Source organism: Coturnix japonica, chromosome 7 (assembly GCF_054131305.1).
Source record: "Coturnix japonica strain WE chromosome 7, WE-NBRP24, whole genome shotgun sequence".
NCBI lineage: Eukaryota > Metazoa > Chordata > Aves > Galliformes > Phasianidae > Coturnix > Coturnix japonica.
The window spans coordinates 32,402,032-32,420,296 of NC_140669.1; the positions used below are offsets into that span (position 1 = coordinate 32,402,032).

The 18,265-nt window shown below is 40.9% G+C and overlaps 3 protein-coding genes and 1 pseudogene across 6 annotated transcripts in view; 1 reads left to right on the plus strand and 3 right to left on the minus strand.

Moving 5' to 3' along the window:
- The window catches only part of LOC107316373 (UDP-glucuronosyltransferase 1A1-like), a 54,961-nt gene extending 46,458 nt beyond the window's left edge, over positions 1 to 8,503 (minus strand). The window contains exon 1 of the mRNA XM_015867725.3: positions 7,639 to 8,503. Coding sequence (XP_015723211.2) covers positions 7,639 to 8,499 — 861 coding nt within the window. The 5' untranslated portion in view covers positions 8,500 to 8,503. The remainder of the gene's footprint in view (positions 1 to 7,638) is intronic.
- On the minus strand, positions 243 to 2,876 carry LOC146760156 (UDP-glucuronosyltransferase 1A1-like). Its single transcript, XM_085552898.1, has 2 exons — positions 548 to 2,876; positions 243 to 296 (listed from the first exon to the last, which is right to left on the minus strand). The coding sequence occupies exons 1-2, from the start codon at positions 1,406 to 1,408 to the stop codon at positions 243 to 245; spliced, it is 915 nt and encodes a 304-aa protein (XP_085409024.1). The 5' UTR covers positions 1,409 to 2,876.
- Positions 3,765 to 5,547, minus strand: LOC146760157 (UDP-glucuronosyltransferase 1A9 pseudogene; annotated as a pseudogene). Its single transcript, XR_014948143.1, has 2 exons — positions 4,586 to 5,547; positions 3,765 to 3,854 (listed from the first exon to the last, which is right to left on the minus strand). The product of XR_014948143.1 is annotated as a UDP-glucuronosyltransferase 1A9 pseudogene (transcript).
- A 1,482-nt stretch (positions 8,504 to 9,985) lies between the features above and the next one.
- USP40 (ubiquitin specific peptidase 40) overlaps positions 9,986 to 18,265 on the plus strand; it is a 28,185-nt gene continuing 19,905 nt past the window's right edge. For all 3 annotated transcript variants that reach the window (XR_014948425.1, XM_085553624.1, XM_015867705.2), the window contains exons 1-8: positions 9,986 to 10,214; positions 12,631 to 12,847; positions 13,305 to 13,372; positions 14,312 to 14,425; positions 14,943 to 15,107; positions 15,621 to 15,767; positions 17,231 to 17,374; positions 17,797 to 17,925. Coding sequence is in view for 1 of the 3 variants with exons in the window: in XM_015867705.2 (XP_015723191.2) it covers positions 12,649 to 12,847; positions 13,305 to 13,372; positions 14,312 to 14,425; positions 14,943 to 15,107; positions 15,621 to 15,767; positions 17,231 to 17,374; positions 17,797 to 17,925 (966 nt within the window). In the remaining 2 variants the exon portion in view is untranslated. The remainder of the gene's footprint in view (positions 10,215 to 12,630; positions 12,848 to 13,304; positions 13,373 to 14,311; positions 14,426 to 14,942; positions 15,108 to 15,620; positions 15,768 to 17,230; positions 17,375 to 17,796; positions 17,926 to 18,265) is intronic.

The following is an 18,265-nucleotide window of genomic DNA, read 5'->3' on the forward strand; positions in this document are numbered from 1 at the left end:
AGAGAGGAAGAAACTATATAGGAAGGAAATACGCATCCTCATCCATGACTAGAAGAAATATCTGAGGTCACAGCTTGTTTTTAACTACACAGAATGCCTTCTGCAGAACTATTCTGATAAAAGTCAATGTCAAGAAACACACACACACAAGAAATGATTAGGCAGTTAGGAAACCTTCTGCTAAGAAAACAGAGAAAACACAAAGCAATTAAAAATTACTTTTTGAATTAATGAAATGCATTTCACATGTCTGATGAAAATAATACTTGCTGCAGACCATGAAGATGGAAGTACACCTGCATCTCACAAAAGAGTAATATAGAGAGGAGAGCATATGGCAGATGAAGACAAACCTTGTTGGATTTCTCTGAGAATATTAATTCAAACCACAGGCATCGGCCTCCTTTTCAGACCATGGAAAAACAGTGACAAATCTCAGTCTATTGAAATGTTTTGGAAAGAAAAAGAATATCAAGACCACTAAATGCTCATAAGCCACAAAATTACATTGCTTTGGAAAATGTGTAACTTGAGAAAAAGAACGTACCTTAGACAGTGGTTCCTTCTGAGCACAGTTCATACCTCCAATGAAGACCATATTGGGCATCACCGGTCTGGGATACTCAAACGCAAAGTCATATCTCAAGAGCCAAATAGAAGCAGAGTTCAGGAGGTCTATGAGAGATACATCTCTTTGAAGAACTTCAGAGGAAAACCTGATTGCATCTTGATACATGGCATTACAGTGATAGCGCTCCACGAGTGCAATCAGTGTATTTTCCACTCTCTGGAAAAATGTCATGTGGTCTGAGTTCATTGTAGTTCCTCTCGGGACATACGACAGAGGGCTTGGGCACTGTGCTGCTTCAAAGTGCAGATTGCAAGGAAATCCTCTCATGAAGAACACAGATGGAAGTGAAAGGTAATTAGCAACTGTTGCTCCACACATAAAAAAGGGGTCCGTGAGGACTGCATCGAAGCCGCTTTGATTCAAGTACTTCAGTGTTTCCATGCTGTTGAACAGTTCCCTGCACTCAAGGTAGAAGGTGTTGAAAAGATGCACAGTGTTCTTGTAGGGTGCTATAATATTCTCTGGGAAAGGCAGATGCCTCAGGTAAGTACCAAGGAACTGTTTAAAGGCGTCATCCAGTTCTTCTTCCTTGGTGGACACTGGGTATGTTTTCACAGTGTATGCATGTTTGTGTTTCTCTCCCATATGCCAGCTTACTTCTGGTTTAAGCACCACCACTTCATGTCCTCTCTCGGCGAGCTTCTGAACTACTTCCTTCATGCTTAGCCAGTGGCTTCCAACCATGGGCACCACCAGCAGTTTCCCTCCTTCAGACAGGCCAGGAATGAGGAGGATAAAAATCCAGGCAGCAAGTAGAGAGCAAAGCCGCAGTGTCATTTTCCTGTGGGCAGCGGACCGACTGTGAAAGTGTCTCCTCCTCCTCCTCTTTCTCCTTCTCCTTTTCGTTCTCCAGGCTGTAGCTTTAATATGCTTTTGCAGGAAGTAGATGAATTGCTCTCCTAAGGTGTGTCCAATTGTGCTTATCTTCTAGTAAATGATTTACTGCCTTCATCACTGCACGCCAACCAGTGAATCATGCTGTTGCTTTTTTAAAATATATTTAAAGCCAAGTGTAGTGACCTTTACCTATGCTGACTCATTAGAAAGCTTCAGTGCGTAAAGGAGAATGATTTCCTCGACATCCTAGTTGGATTTCTAGACTTCTCTTAAACACTGATGTGTTTTCTCCCACCTCTTGGTCAGGGCAAATGAAGGCAATTCTGATGAAAAAAACTCCTAGACGTTTTATAAGAGTACAAATGGTTTGCAATGCAGGAATCTTGTCCATGTAAAGTCTGTCCCAGAGTGGAAAATTCTGTCACAGACCTGTGTGATACTTTATTCTGTGTCAGGGTTCCTCTCCCATCACTCTCAAAACATCTGCCTCAAATTTACGCACTTTTCACAGAGTTTTCCTGTTCCTGCTGTTCATTCAATACCCAGAAGTAATGTAGATAGACAGCAGGTTGTCTCAGATGTTGACAAGCAGGGTGGGTACCTGCATGGAGACTGCCATGTGGTTTGTGCAGCTAATGGAGCTCCTTGGGTTAGAAGAAACTGGGCTTGGACATTTACAGACAACACACTACAGGGCACTTGGGAGCCCATGGTAGAAATGCATCCACAGCATGGATGGCCAGTAACACTGCTTGGAATATTAAGTATTTTCTAACCAAACTTAGATTGATCACTGAAGTATATCTTACTGTACACATAACTATGAGAAATTAGTGTTGAAAGACCAGTGTTATTTTTTAAATAACCAAAACCACTACTTGGCACAGTTCAGGTCTTTTTTTTTCCTGCATCTTTGAAAGAATTACCAACTGAAAACCATTTCCCTCTGTAAAATGTATGTTAAACCTCCTTCTAACCTTTCATCCTCCCAGATATAAAGCTATACTGTGAAACCAAATTTCGCCATGGTGCTCCAGATAACACAGTTCTGCTAACATGATTCTAGATTATAAAGTGGTGAGTTCAAAGTCTACGTGAGTTCATTTCCAGAGTGACATGCTCCATGATTACAGTGGTGACAGCTATTTCGCAGTTGTAAAATTCTGAGTGATTGAATGACTACTGGTCACAGTGAAAATTTATATGCATATTCAATTAACTATGAGTGGGAAAAAAAATGGCACCCACAGACATGTTTGATGCATGTTTATGGTGGCCAAACCATGGAAGGTAGCTCAGTGAGGTCGTGGGTGTTGACTGCAGACACTGGAAATTTATCAGTGTTGGAATACCAAAGAGACCTATTTGCTGACCTGGATGAATGCAGGATACACTGCTTCTTAGCTAAGCAAGTTTATGTCAGGCCACCTACAAGCAGTTCTAAGGCTGTGACTAGGACACTCTCTTGTAAGTACAGAAACCTTCACAAGCTAAAGGACAAAGTGATGATGCCTAGCCAAGTACCAACAGCCTCCTCTTGTATCTACAGCCCAATGAATCTATTGATTCTTCTGCCTTAAACAGCCTGGAGAACGGCACTTGTAAAACTGACAAAATGATACCATATTCACATAAATCTCTTGGAGATCCTCTCCGAGAGGGCATAAATGGGAATGAAGCATGGTTAGCAACAGTGGTTCTGCACAGAAGCATCACAAGTGATCATCAAAGCCACAGTAAATGAGATATACTGTCATTTCCTTGTTACCAAACAGATTTCTACAGCTTGAAAGCATCACCCTGGTACTACTGAATGGAGGCAATAGAAAGTGAATCTGGAAATGCTGTGACCATGGAGCATTACAGAAGCTTATCTGTCCCACATAAAGGACTTGGACATACTTCCTGTGCATCAACTACATACCTGATTCTGGTTTGTAGATTATCAGAAAGTAGTTTGTACCTGTTTTGCCGAAGCCATTACTGGACTCATGCTAAACCTATGGTTTTCACATTGGACAGAGGAAAAAGTTTCCCACCATCATGAAAGACCATCATAAGAAGTACCCATGCTGCAAGTAAAGAAGAGGTAAGGCTAATACTGTCTTCAAGGTCTGTAGACCCCAAAGAAAATCCCCAAGTAAAGTGCTGATGAAGACAGTTTCAACAGCATATCACCAGAAGTCAATCATTCACAAGCACTGTTTCATTAAATTCGCAGTTATCATGAGGTCTGGGCACAGTGCTGAGATTACTGATTAACCATGTAAACAATTTCCAAATCTCATATTGCATCTCAATCTGGAATATAAAATGAATTCTCCAATTCTTGGTTCAGTTCAGTAAGCAATAGGTCAGGTAAGTGGCCTTCACCGTAGTGCTCTCTCTGAGGAAAGCAAGCATATAAGGTAGTGTACATTTTTACTGTGTTCCTCATGTATTTGCCTTTGGTCCCCATCATCACAGTCTCAGAGAAGAAAAATGAAGAAAGTAAAAACAATTAATTAATAGGTACAGTAGTGAAATCAAATTGTGATATAACATGGCCACATTTCAGAAGTGAGAGGGAAATGCCTCAGAAAAGAAATATGTGTCCTCCTCCATGACTAGTAAGAAATGTCTGATGCTACTAATTGTTTTAACTAGATAGACTGTGTTTAAAACCCCTGCAGAACTATTCTTACAGAAGTCAATGTCAAGAAACACACACAAGAAATGATCAGGCAGGCTGCTGATCATTCAGCTTTGAAAATAGAAACAACAGAAATTCATTAAAAATTGATTTTTGAATTAATGAAATGCATTTCATCATTCAGATGAAAGTAATACATGCCAAACTCCATGAAGATGAAAGCAAAATTGCATCTGACAGAGGAATAGTGTGCATTCACTGAGGACAGCATACAGAAGATGAAGACAAACCTTGTTGGATTTCTCTGAGAATATTAATTCAAATAACTGATACTTGTCTCCATTTCAGACCATGGAGAAACAATGACAAGAACCAGATATATTAAAATATTTTGGAAAGAACAAGAATACCAAATCCACTAAACATCCACAAGTCATGAAATTACATTGTTTTGGAAAATGTGTAATTTGAGAAAACAAACATACCTTAGGCAACGGTTTCTTCTGTTCACAGTTTATACCTCCAATGAAGACCATATTGGGCATCACTGGTCTGGGATACTCAAACACAAAGTCATATCTCAAGAGCCAAATAGAAGCAGAGTTCAGGAGGTCTATGAGGGATACATCTCTTTGAAGAACTTCAGAGGAAAGCTGTATCGCAGCTCTATAGTAACCATTACAGTAAAATTGCTCTAGGAGTGCAATCAGTGTATTTTCCACTCTCTGGAAAAATGTCATGTGGTCTGAGTTAAATGAAAATAGTCTAGGCACATATGACAGAGGGCCTGGGCACTCTGTTGCTTCGTAGTGTAGATTACAAGGAAATCCTCTCATGAAGAACACAGATGGAAGTGAAAGGTAATTAGCAACTGTTGCTCCACATATCAAAACAGGGTCTGTGAGGATTGCATCGAAGCCGCTTTGATTCAAGTACTGCAGTGTTTCCGTGCTGTCAAACAGTTCTTTGCACTGAAGAAAGAAGGTGCTAAAAACATCTACTGAGATGTTATACAGGGCCAGAATATTCAGTGGGAAAGGCTTATTCTTCAGGTGAGTTGCAAGATACACTTTAAAGGCATCATCCAGTTCTTCTAACTTGGTAGATCCTGGGTATGTTTTCACAGTGTATGCATGTTTGTGTTTCTCTCCCATATGCCAGCTCACTTCTGGTTTAAGCACCACCACTTCATGTCCTCTCTCGGCGAGCTTCTGAACTACTTCCTTCATGCTTAGCCAGTGGCTTCCAACCATGGGCACCACCAGCAGTTTCCCTCCTTCAGACAGGCCAGGAATGAGGAGAATAAATATCCAGGCAGCAAGTGGAGAGCAAAGCCGCAATGTCATTTTTCTGTGGGCAGATACTGATCGTGAAAGCACTGCCTTCTCCTTCTCCTCCTACTTCTCCTTCTCCTTCTCCAGGCTGTAACTTGAATATTGTTTTGCAAGAGGGGGATGGATTTATCTGCTGAGTTGTGTTGATTTGTGATGATTATCTTCTAGTTAAAGATTTACTGCCCTCAGCCATGCTAACCTACGGGTGAATAATTTTTTTCTATTTTTTTTTTTTCCTAAGAATTTGTGAAGCCAAATACAGTTAGTCTTACGTATGCTGAGTCATCAGAAAGCTTCAATACTTAACAGAGAATGATGTCCTTGACGTACTAATTAGATTTCTACAAACTTCTCTCTTGAACACAAGAACAGAAGGCTAATGGAGCTCCTTGAATAGAAGAAACTGGACTTGGACATTTACTGACAACATACTCCAGGGCACTTGGGAGCTCATGACAGAAAGGCATCCACAGCATGGATGGCCAGTAACAATAATAACACTAGTAATCCTAATGACTGATAGGATTACACGTCATGATGCCCCCCATTTGTAAAGAGTGCCATATAATTACTCTTAGCCAACTGCCAACACTACTACTCTCCAGGCTTAACAAACAGAAAAAAAAGCTGCTCCAACACCTGATTGACTGGTCATCAGGGCAAGATGTATAAAGAGCAGCTGAGCTTTCTTTCTAGAGCTCATAGAAGGGGAAATGAGGGGAAACCTCATGGCAGCTGGTTACAGGTTACACTGACACTGGACACCAGGTAATGCTGTAAGAAAGCAGTATGTAAGAAAGCATGTACAGAATAGCCTCCTAGGCTCCAGTAGGAGTGACCCAGGGAGCTCCTGAACCAAACCATGTGACTTTGTATATTACGTATCCTTTCAGGTGTTTTCCTACAGAAATTTGTCCTGGAACTGAGTCATCCCAGACTTCCTTTCTCTTATCTATAGGGCAGAGGGCTACTGGGTTTAAGACAACTATCTATTCTTATCACATGATTATACTTCTCAACAGCAGTGATTGACATAGAGCTTACATCTGTGTATGGATACACACCACTTATTTGCATGTTTACCCTCTAAGGCATTGTTGCTTTGCTGCAGGGAGTTGTTCCAAGCAAAACAGGACAAACACTACCATCTTCCTTAGAAAATATCACCAGAGTGAAGATGGGAGGAATACACAAGTTTTTTAAATGTGAAGAAAACACGATTTCCACTCAGAGACAAACATCATTTTGATGATAGGAGGCACTGGGTATAAAATACAGGGAGAGTAGCTACACTCCTTTGGAAAGCAGCAATCTACAAACTGTTGGCAGATCATAGTGTCACAGAATTACCAGTGCTGGAAAAGACCTCCAAGATCACCTAGTCTGACCATCAAGTTCAGGATATTAATAGGTGTAAAAGGTTATAAAACAATTCTGTCATGTAATCTGCAAGAGCATGCCATAGTGCATCTAAAATCTAAACTGGTAAATTATCACTCTCTTCAGTCAAACACAATGTCTGCATTCAGCTTATTTTCTATCTGATTTGCTGAAATTCACTGGAAACTGAATAAACCCATGAAAGTGTTAAAGTGAAGAAAGAAAAATAATCTGACCCAAAGAAACTGTGGTGCAAATATGTAATGATAATGTGAGACCACATTTCAGAAGTGAGGAGAAAATATCAGGGGAAATAAATCCTCCTTCATGATTAGTAAGAAATGTCTGATGTTACTAATTGCTTTAACTAGACAGGCTGTCATTAAAACTCCTGCAGAACTATTCTGGTAAAAATCAATGTCAAGAAACACATACAAGAAATGATTAGCCAGCTAGGAAAACAGAAACAACGGAAATTAATTACAATTTCTTCTAAAGTTAATGGAATGCATTTTTTCATTCAGATGAAAGAAATACTTGTTACACTCCACGAAGATGAAGCTACACCTGCATGGGACAGAAGAATAACATGTATTCACTGAGGAAAGAATACAGCAGATGAAGTCAAACCTTGTTGGATTTCTCTGAAAACATTAATTCAAACAACAGGCATTGGCCTCCATTCCAGACGATGGTAAAAACAAATGCCAGCAATCAGATCTACTAAAGTATTTTAGGAAGAAAAAGATTACCAAGAACACTAATCGTTTATAAGCCATGAAATTACATTACTTTGGAAAATGTGTAATTGGAAAAGAACATACCTTAGGCAGTGGTTTCTTCTCAGCACAGTTCATACCTCCAATGAAGACCATATTGGGCAACACCGGTCTGGGATACTCAAACACAAAGTCAAACCTCATTAGTGAAACAGAAGCAGAGTTCAGGAGGTCTGTGAGGGACACATCTCTTTGAAGAACTTCAGAGGAAAACTTGATTGCATCTTGATAGATGGCATTACAGTAAAAGAGCTCCAGGAGTGCAATCAGAGTATTTTCCACTCTCTGGAAAAATGTCATGTGGTCTGAGTTGAATGAAAATGTTCTTGGGACATATGACAGAGGGCTTGGACACTGTGCTGCTTCGAAGTGCAGATTGCAAGGTAATCCTCTCATGAAGAACACAAATGGAAGTGAAAGGTAATTAGCAACTGTTGCTCCACACATAAAAAAGGGGTCTGTGAGGACAGCATCAAAGCCGCTTTGATTCAAGTATTGCAGTGTTTCTGTGCTGCTGAACAGTTCCTTGCACTGACAATAGAAGGTTTCAAAAAGGCTTGTGAAGATTTTGTAGAGTGCTATAACATTTTCTGGGAAAGGCTTACTCTTTAGGTGAGTTGCAAGATACACTCTAAAGGTGTCATCCAGTTCTTCTAACTTGGTAGATACTGGGTATGTTTTCACAGTGTATGCGTGTTCGTGTTTGTCTCCTGTATGCCAGCTCACTTCTGGTTTAAGCACCACCACTTCATGTCCCCTCTCAGCAAGCTTGTGAGCTACTTCCTTCATGCTTAGCCAGTGGCTTCCAACCATGGGCACCACCAGGAGTTTCCCTCCTTCAGACAGGCCAGGAATGAGGAGGATAAAAATCCAGGCAGCAAGTAGAGAGCAAAGCCGCAATGTCATTTTCCTGTGGGCAAAAGACCAACTGTGAAAGTGTCTCCTACTGCGGGCTGTAGCTTGAATATGCTTTTATAGGATGTGAATGGATGCATTTGCTGAGCGATGCTGCTTTCTGGTTATATTCTAGTTAATGTTTTACTCCTCAGATCTGTGCTCAGTTATCAGTGAGTACTGTTGTTGCTTTTTTGTTTATTTACTTGTAAAGCCAAATACTGTGACCCTTCACTGTGCTGACTCATTGGAGTTCCCAATTAATTTTCTTAAAACATTGCTTTTGATTACTGTTGTGTCCTGGTCAGTGTACAGGAAGGCAAGATCAGTGAAAAGAATTCACACAATACAATAACAAATGAAAAGAGCCTCAACACATCAGATTGTGGTTGGATACACAGATGTTCATTGAATTTCTCTGAAAACAGAACAGTAGGATGTTATGTGAAGGGCTAAAGTGAGATCAACAAAGTCTTTTGGGCTACCAGGAAGGGATTATCCCTACAGCCTACAATCTAACACTAAGAAGGGACATTTGGAGAAGATAGTTTGGCATCTGAAGCACAGATCTGTGAATTTGAAGTCCAGCATCTTCCTTCCAAGGAGCGATGCAGCTTTCTCACAGTCTAGAATATGGCCATGAAACTTCTGTTATGCAGCTGGAAACTCTTCACCAATACAGATATCAAGTAGAATCAGATGTAACGTGGTATACTTAATATGTGTAAAGTTATACACCTTCTATGGCTTGGACACTAGAGAGACTCACATGTGGGCCCAGCTATCAGACATGACTGTTAGCTGAAATGCAGAGGGCAGCTTATATTCAGCTTTGGCTTCCACTGTTGACTCTCAGCTGCATCATGATGATTGAAAAATCCCAAAAGGTAAAGGGTGCAGAGTCAACTGAGGGCAAGGGAAGTTAATCAGTACTTTAAAGGGAGCTTACATGTGCCTGCTGGTTTGCCAGGGTCTCACTTATTGATTATCTGGTAAGGGTTTGTTTATGGTTTAATTTTTTCTGGGCTCAGGGCAATGCAGGATAACAGTTGGTTGCCTCTGAAATTGATTTATCCACACAAGGAGACAGCTGGGAACTTCATGCTTGAGTGGGAAAGGGCATAGCTGGGGCATGATGGAGGAACTCTTTCATCTGAAGATGCATTCATTGGGGCAGTTTTGACTCCAGTCCTGACAGGACAAGAGGGAAGTGCTTTAAGCTAAGAGAGAAGTTTAGGTTAGATGTCTGGAAGGACTTGTTTACTCAGGGGCAGTAATGCACTAGTACAGGCTGCTGTGGGTGCCCCACTGTGGAGGCTACCTGAGCCGGTGGGGGGGCACCCCTGCCCAGAGCAGAGCGCTTGGAACTGGAGTTAGAACTGGACAATCTTTAAGGTCCCTTCCAACCTAAACCCACAATAAAAGCACAGAACTGCTGCATCCCGCATTAGCGGCGCGGCGGCAGCGGACTCCATCCCCCATGAGGCTCGGCGGGGCCGGCCCTCAGCGCGCTGTGCGCCGCGCCGAAACAAAAATGGCGGCGGCGATAAAAAGGCGACGGTTTGGGGCTGTCTGCTTGTTCTAAGCGGCGTGGATCGGGCCTCTTGGCTGGCAGGAACCAAGGCAAGGCCGAGCGGAGAGTGGAGAGCTGCCGCAGCTACCTGGAGGGGTGGAGCCGGAGCCGGGTGGGGGTGCGGCCCGCGAGGGGAAGAGGCGGCTGAGCCGAGGTGGGGAGCCTGATAGCGGAGGTGATGGGGTGGGGGCCCGCAGGGGGTTGGGGGCTGCGTTCTCAGGGTGTCCCAGCTTTGGGCCAGGACCTTGAGGGCTTCCTGCTCTCTCGAGGCGCTTTGAGCGGGTTTTGAAACAGAGCTATTCTAAAAGAGATGAAAATGATTTTTGTAATGAATACAGGCTGTGGGCTCTGGGGTTGCTCAGCCTGGGGAATCTGGTCTCGCTTGGGAGACCTCGTTGTAGCCTTCCAGTGTTTGAAGGGAGCTTAGGAGCAGGAAGGGGACCGACTTCGCATTGTCTGGTAGGGGCAGGGCAAGGGGGATTGGCTTTAAACTGAAAGAGGGGAGGTCTGGATTACATATTAGGAAGGAATTGTTTACTGATTGGGTGGTGAGGAACTGGCACCCTCTGCCTGGTGAAGCTGTGGGTGCCATAAGGCCAGGTTGGATGGGGTCTGGGCAACCATTTTTGTTGGCAACCAGCCCCAAACGCCACTTAGATGGAACTAAATGGGCTGTAAGGTCTTTTCCAGCCGGAGCAATGCTGTGATTTTTATGTTTCTAATCTGTATTTTATGACTTTTAAGGGAAGGAAGGTGCTGGCAGTATGTTGTGGTTTAAGCCAGCAGGTGGCTCAGCACCGCACAGCCTTCCTCTCATTTCCCTGCTTCCCGATGCGAAGGGGGAATGGGGGGAAGGGGGGTTGGAAACAAAGTAGAACTTGTAGGCTGAGATAAAATTATTTACTGAGGTAGAGAAAAGAGAGAGAAATGAGCTCCCTCCTCCTTCGGAACTCCATTTACTTGACGCCATGTGGTATGGAACATCACTTTGGTTAGTTTAAGTTATCTGTGCTAACTCTATTCCCTCCCAGCTCCTCAGGCCCTTTGCTGCAAATGGCCTTGGCTCTCTTCAGCATTGCTTAAGAGCAGCTGTAAGCATCGGTTTGTTACCAATGTTGTTTTACTCCTGGAACCAAAACACAGCATAGCCCTGGGCATTTTAAAGAAAACAATTCCTTCCCAGCTGAGAATAAGACACAGTAATGTTCTGAGGGTCCTGAAGCAAGGAGTGAGAGAGGGTTTGGCACTGTCCCACTTACCTTCACTCTGCAGTGGTGAGGGGTGCTCGGTCAGCTTCCCAAGTGTGTGTGTACTTTTATTGTGAGCAAACTTATTAGGATCAAAGAATGTGTTCACATGAGAACAATATGAATCATCATATTTGTCTAATTCAATTATAAATATGACACACCTACTGTAAAATAGGCTGAGAGCTTTTGGAGGGTGCTGGACTTATCAATCATGTCTTGAAGCACGGGAGGTGAGGTCAAGGTTTTAAAGTTGCATTCATAGTAGAAAAAGACATTGGAAAGAAGGTTTATTCCCTGTATGTGTTCATTACTCCAACTGCATGATTTTACTTCTGGAATTTTAAAATGGGTACGTGTTGTATAAAGAGATAAAAAGTCTTATAAAAGAAATTAGAGTAAAGGTTTCAATACTGTTTCATAGTCAGCTTCTCAGAGCATATTTGTTTGCATTAAAAATAGGCAAAAGGACTAAAATAATGTAATGGTGTGGCCCAGTGCCACATCCAGCCTGGCCCTGAATGCCTCCAAAGCATCCATCACGGGGGCTTTTGGATTAGTGTGATAAAGAACCGTCAAATTGGACGTGAAGGTAGATAGGGAATGATTATTCAGTGCTTCAGTGTAATTCATGGATTATTCATTTCTAAAACAAATATTGCAGCATGGCAAGTGAAACTAGGGAGTGGCAAGTAGAAAACAAAAGGGATTTAAGTGTGGGATCTTGTCATAGAGCTACCAAAAAGACTGGAGGGGAAAAAAAACAAAACAGCAAATAGAAGGTGTTCTTTTTCTTTTGTCACTGAGTTTCTGGCTTGCTCAACATTTGGAGGCAAAGAAAATATATTGCTAAAGCATTGTTGTATTTCTGCCTATGAATTGCACTGTTTCCATCTGAACTAGCTAGAGACAGATTTTATGTGTTTGTGGTTTTATTGAGAGACACAGTGCAGGCATATTCACAAATTTTGGGGACCTTACAGAAATTTCCTGCAAGTACCTTGAAAACTAGTTAATAAGTGTTTAGAATGACCTGTTTATTTTGGCATGCGTATTTGTGCTGATTCAAGATTGAAATGTGGCAAAGTTGATTCTAGTTAAAAGCATGCTGAGACAAATGGTTTTAATTTGCTTTTTTTTGTTATGTTAACGTGTGTTTCTTTATGGAGCTGATGTTTGTTTTTAGAATGAAGAGAATAAGACTTTTTAAAGAGCTCAAAGCAAGTTCTACAGTTGGGCCAGAGGACCTTCGAGCGTTTGAGGAGGATGGATTTGATTGCGTTTTTTTCATAGTAAATAGATTATTTATTTATTTTTTTAAAGGACTGTTTTGTTTTCACGATGTTTGGGGACTTATTTGAAGAGGATTTTTCCTTTATATCAAACAATCATTATGGAAAAGGGAAGAAATCCAAGGCCAGAGATTCTGAGCTTCCAGCTCCCAGGGATTTCACCAATCTCAGTGGTATCAAAAATCAAGGTGGGACCTGCTACCTCAATTCCCTTCTGCAGACTCTGCTGTTCACTCCAGAATTCAGAGGTACTGTGCTCAAAGCCTTGTAGTGACTTACATTTCTGATTTCTTATTAAAGAAACACCAGAAGCATAAACAGTTCATTTCAGTTGAATTCAAGAGAATCCTTACAGATAACCAGTTTTAAGTCTCTAAAATTAGTATTGTCATTTCCATACAATGTAGATCTGTACTATGCTTTGTACCTTAGGCATTTACTGCTTGTGGAAATAAGGCTGTTGCTTTACATAACATGCCTTTTGTTTTGGAATGCAACTATTACAGTTCAGGGAAGAAATCAGTGTTTTGCTATCTAAACATCTCCACATTGACATGTTTTTAGCTTGAACTAGGTGTAATGATAAATGATATTGAGATGTTGCATGATGTTATGATGAAATTTGGCAATAGTAACAAAATAAATCTTCAAAGAGAGGGCATTACCTTTTTTCCTTAACATGTCTTTTTCTCTTTACAATGACAGAGGCACTGTTCTCTCTAGGACCTGAAGAACTTGGGACTCTGGATGATGTCAGCAAACCAGATGCAAAAGTATTTAAAACCTTCTATATTTTTACTGTTCAGTGTTGATTTGTATTGTTTGAAACAGTGTTTGCATGATGGTGAATGAACTTTGATACTGAAAGAATGGTTGGTTGAAATCCTTTTTGCACACAGATGCAAGTCTTCAGTACTATAAGCTTTTCCTCCACGATAAGGTGCTGAGCCTTGAGTTGGATAGCAGAGGTTCTTTAATGGAAACAGAAGTGCTCCCAAAGCTTGTATGGTGTCTTTTTCTCCACTGTAACTAAAGCTACAGTGCAATGACTGATTTGCCACCAGTTAAAAAACAGAAAGGAAAATGGAGTGTGTGCAGACTGGGTGATTGCATTGAAGTTCTGCAGGTTTAACAGCCCACCTATACAAAAAAACATTATGTGACTGGAATTTAGTATTTATTTTATTAGTGCTTACTAAAATTGACTACTTTAGCATGTCTACTGAACTACTTCAGTTTCATTCTTTAGACCTTGGGTTGATGTGTCACGGTTAATTGCTTGGTAATATTAATTCATTTGTAAATTGAAGGTAAAAATAAGCAGCTGATAATGCTTGTTGGCACTGACCCTTCTCCTTCCACCTCACCATTTGTCTTTTTACTGAACAAGGAGCAGCTTGTCTGTAACTGCATTCTTAGATTTCAGGGTTATGAAAAATAACAAAGTTGGCCTTCTGTGATTTGGTGGTGGCTTAATTTAAACCTGTACAGTCTCGCTTTATCACAAAGCTCATATTCCATGACTGTGTTGAATATGGAGGGGTTGTACGTGTTTGGGAGCTGATGTTCTGATGAGAGTCAAGTTATGAAAGCCATCGTTAATAGTGGATCTGTTAATATAGGTTCTGTTCTGTTTGTTTTGATTAAATTACATAACTTTATTTCAATTGTTGATTTGATCTGATAGATATTTTTGTTTCTTTTATTCCTAGGTTCGGATAATTCCACTACAGCTTCAACGGTTATTTGCTCAGCTCCTGCTCTTAGATCAGCAGGCTGCATCTACAACAGACCTTACTGAGAGCTTTGGTTGGAACAGCAACGAGGTACCAGTCAGCACCATTGATACTGAAGTCTGACATTTAAAAACTAGCTAAAAATATTTCAAGCTGTGGAGCTGGCAATTAATTGGACCAGCTGTTCTCTGTGCTGTTGTATCTCCACATGCAATATGTGTCAGTTGTTTCCAGTCAGCAACAGGAGAAAATGTTTCCTTTCAATACATTTGGAGTAGCTGTACCACTGTTTTAGCAGGAATGCTTTTTCAACAGTAATTAGGCAGCCTGTCCTTTAGTTACTTAACTTTGTTTTCTGTGTAATGCATCCTAGAGCTTAGTGCAGATCTACATAGGTGAAACTGTTTCTCGTGTGTTATATTTTATGTACTTGTAACTACTTCATAAAGCATGACTCAATGAGGAATAACAACTAATAAATGTTTCTCCAAGTAGTAAATACTTGGGTAACCATTGAGACAGGTTTCTGGCATGCATAGTTGAAGTTGTTTTTAAGCAAAACAGGTGGCACTAGTTGATTTCTTTGAGTTTCTTTTTTGTCGCGTAGGAAATGAGGCAGCATGATGTGCAGGAACTGAATCGGATTCTGTTCAGTGCTTTGGAGACTTCCCTTGTGGGCACTTCAGGTCATGACCTTATTAATCGATTGTACCACGGGACTGTTGTCAACCAGATTGTTTGTAAAGAATGCAAGAACATCAGTGAGAGACAGGTAAAGCTGTAAAGCTTTTCCAAATTAGGTTTCTGTTAGATGACATCTTACTGCAGCGTCACTGGTGCTCATAGTGAATCTGGATATTGGCTGGGGCACTGCGGACTTGCAGATGTGTGGAAATTGTGCATGACTGACTGTTGCTAGATCTCAGCTGGAATTTTCAAAGCCACGTGTATCAAGATGTGACTCATGAGCTTAAAAAACAAAGCAACCAATCAGCAAGCATTATAACATCTGAGTTGACGAGTTCTGCCTGTAGATGTGGTTAAAAGACAGCTGAACAGTGGGGTAACAACAGTAAAATGTATCTTTGCATTGCCTTGCTGTTCTTTGTAATTAAAAAAGTATCTGTGGGTGTGTGGGTTCATGTTTTGTTTCTTTCCTGTTCCCTGCCAATAACAAAAGCAAAATGGGTGCTCGCATCTATCGTGGTAGGAGGGATGAGTATCTTTTGAATGTACCCTAGATTTACACTACTTATTATCTCATTGTTGTTTTACTTCTGCATAGGAAGATTTCTTAGACCTAACAGTGGCAGTAAAAGGTGTAGCTGGCTTGGAGGAGGCCCTGTGGAACATGTATGTGGAAGAGGAGTACTTTGAAAATGAGAACTTGTATCAATGTGGAGCCTGTGATAAGCTCGTTGAAGCATCAAAGGTAATGCATCAGGTCCTTCTCAGTGTTTGAGTTGCTAATACTGAGAGACTTCACTTACATTGCTTTGTCCACCCTCTAGCCCATGTGCCCTCTCCACCAAAAAATTAAAGAAAAATAATGTTACAAGAACATGCCAAAAATTGACTTGCATTTTAAACCTCAGCTATGTGATCCATTTCCTGACTTGAATGTTGTTGCAGTCTTTAAGTAATGGTGAGTAGGATGGTAACCACTCTGCATCAGGATAAGCAAACCTTGCATCATCTTTCATGTGGAAAGGAAAAGGTGCAGAGGCAAGTTGAGGACAGTCACAGTTAATCAGTACCTTAGAGGACTTCAGAAAGATTTGCCAGTGGCTTGTTTTTAAGTGTTTGAGTTCAACTTCCCTAAGTTCAAGGGAATTACTAGATAACAGTTGGCTACCTCTGAAATTTGATCATCCACTTAAGACAAGGGAAATTTGGAATTTGAACACAAAGTTGCATAGTTGCAGATCAGCAGTGTGACTGGGGCCACAGGTGCAGCATATGCAGTGTGTGTGGTCACTATTGCCTACAGAGGGTCAGTGCTGCTGGTGAGTGAAGTACCTGCTGAGTCACCCTGACAGAGAATGTCTGTGCACATCTAGGCACTTTGACCCATAACTAGCAATACCACTCCTCCAGTTCTTAAGTATTCTCTGTGTGTTTGGGTGTTATTTTCTACCCTCTTTTGTTGTGACCTCTAAAAAAAATCAGATGTTGAAGAACACCGTGTTTGAGAACTAAATCTGTGCTTATGTTCAGAGGTGATACAGGATATTTGGTTGGGTTTTGCACCAGTGTTTCTGTTGTGCTTAAACACCTTGTTGTTTGATCTCATTGCATTAAGTGTTAGGTGGACTTGATGATCTTAAGGGTCCAATCTAAATGATTCTGCCTTACTGAAGTGGATGTTTGGCTTTCCTGCTTAAAGTTTCTCACCACTATAAATAAAATAAAATGAAGAGAAATTTTAACTCTGGCTTAATTGTTCTGTGGGTGTTTGTAGCTTTCCAGGATACACTGGGTACAACCTCATGCTAATTTGTTGTAGGCCACAGATCTTAGTCAATGCTGTTTTCTTCAATCAATCTGGCTTATCTTAAGCAACATGCCAACTGTGATATCTTCTGCTGGTGTATTTTGGACCATTTCTATTGAATTCAGAAGCAGTCCAATAGTCAGAGCAGATGGAAATATCTGTCTTGATTTTTCAGCAGTGTGCTCCTTCATTTTCGTAGCAGGATTAAATACGAGACTGGTGATCACCTAGGGTGTAGACTGCAATGTAAAGGAAAGAACTTGATTGCTTTAGATACATAGTAATGAAAATACCAGTCTTGTCTGCCTCCTTGTAAAGAGAACAGAGTAATATAATTGACCAAAGCAAGGTTATTCTGTTTAACAATATGCTTATAACATTTTTTGTTTGTCGTGTTACAGTCGGCCAAACTACATAAGTTGCCTCCCTTTCTCACCATCTCTCTCCTGAGGTTTAACTTTGACTTTGAGAAGTGTGAACGATACAAGGAAACTAGTTGCTATACCTTCCCTATCCAGATAAATCTGAGACCTTTTTGCGAGCAGGTTTGTACTGTTATATTTGTTCAAGTTTCTATATGCTCAGCAGAGAACTGATATCTCAAGGGCAAGGTATCTATAATTTTGCATTTAGTCCAAGCCAGATATTAAAGAAACTTTGTGGTGTTCTCCCATGTTCTCTAGTCCTTTAAACAAAATAAGTTGGTTGTAAGCATCAGGTTGAGTTCTTCTATTATTTGCATCAATGTATCATTATTTTAATACTGCAATATTTCATTTTCCACTGTTATTCAGAATCATGTTGGTCCACGCTTGTGTTCCACAACACTGAAATGCCCCTTCATTTTTGGCACGTGCAAAGGCATAGATAGAGAGATATCTGAAGCTCTGCTGATAGAGTAGAAGTGTCCTTGTGTGAAAGACTTGCTGACATATATTATTATTGTTATTATTTTTTCTTTTTGAAGACTGAAATGGATGATTCAGAGTACATGTATGAGCTCTTCTCTGTTATTATACATAAAGGTGGCTGCTATGGAGGACACTATCATGTTTATATCAGAGATGTGGATGAATTAGGAAACTGGCAATTACAAGTAAGTGCTAAATGTTGTTGTTTTTTTCCTTGTCTCTTGTATTTCAGAAAAGCATTGAGATCATCCAAGCTAATTAATACTTTAGTGAGGCATTTGTTCTTTTACCTGATTGAAAAGGCTGGTTTTTGGCCACCACTGCATGTTGGAAGCTATTAAGGTTTCTGTGGCAGACTTTAGCTTTCTGATCTGCTGCCTCTCACAGTACCCGGCTTTTGTATTCCTGCTGCCTGCTGTGAGGCAGGTGGGCAGAATCAGACAGTGGGTGTGTATGCACTGCAGTGAGCTGGCTGCAAGCTGCTTCCACTGTTGTGGTAGTGAATGAATGATCTTTGCCATGTGT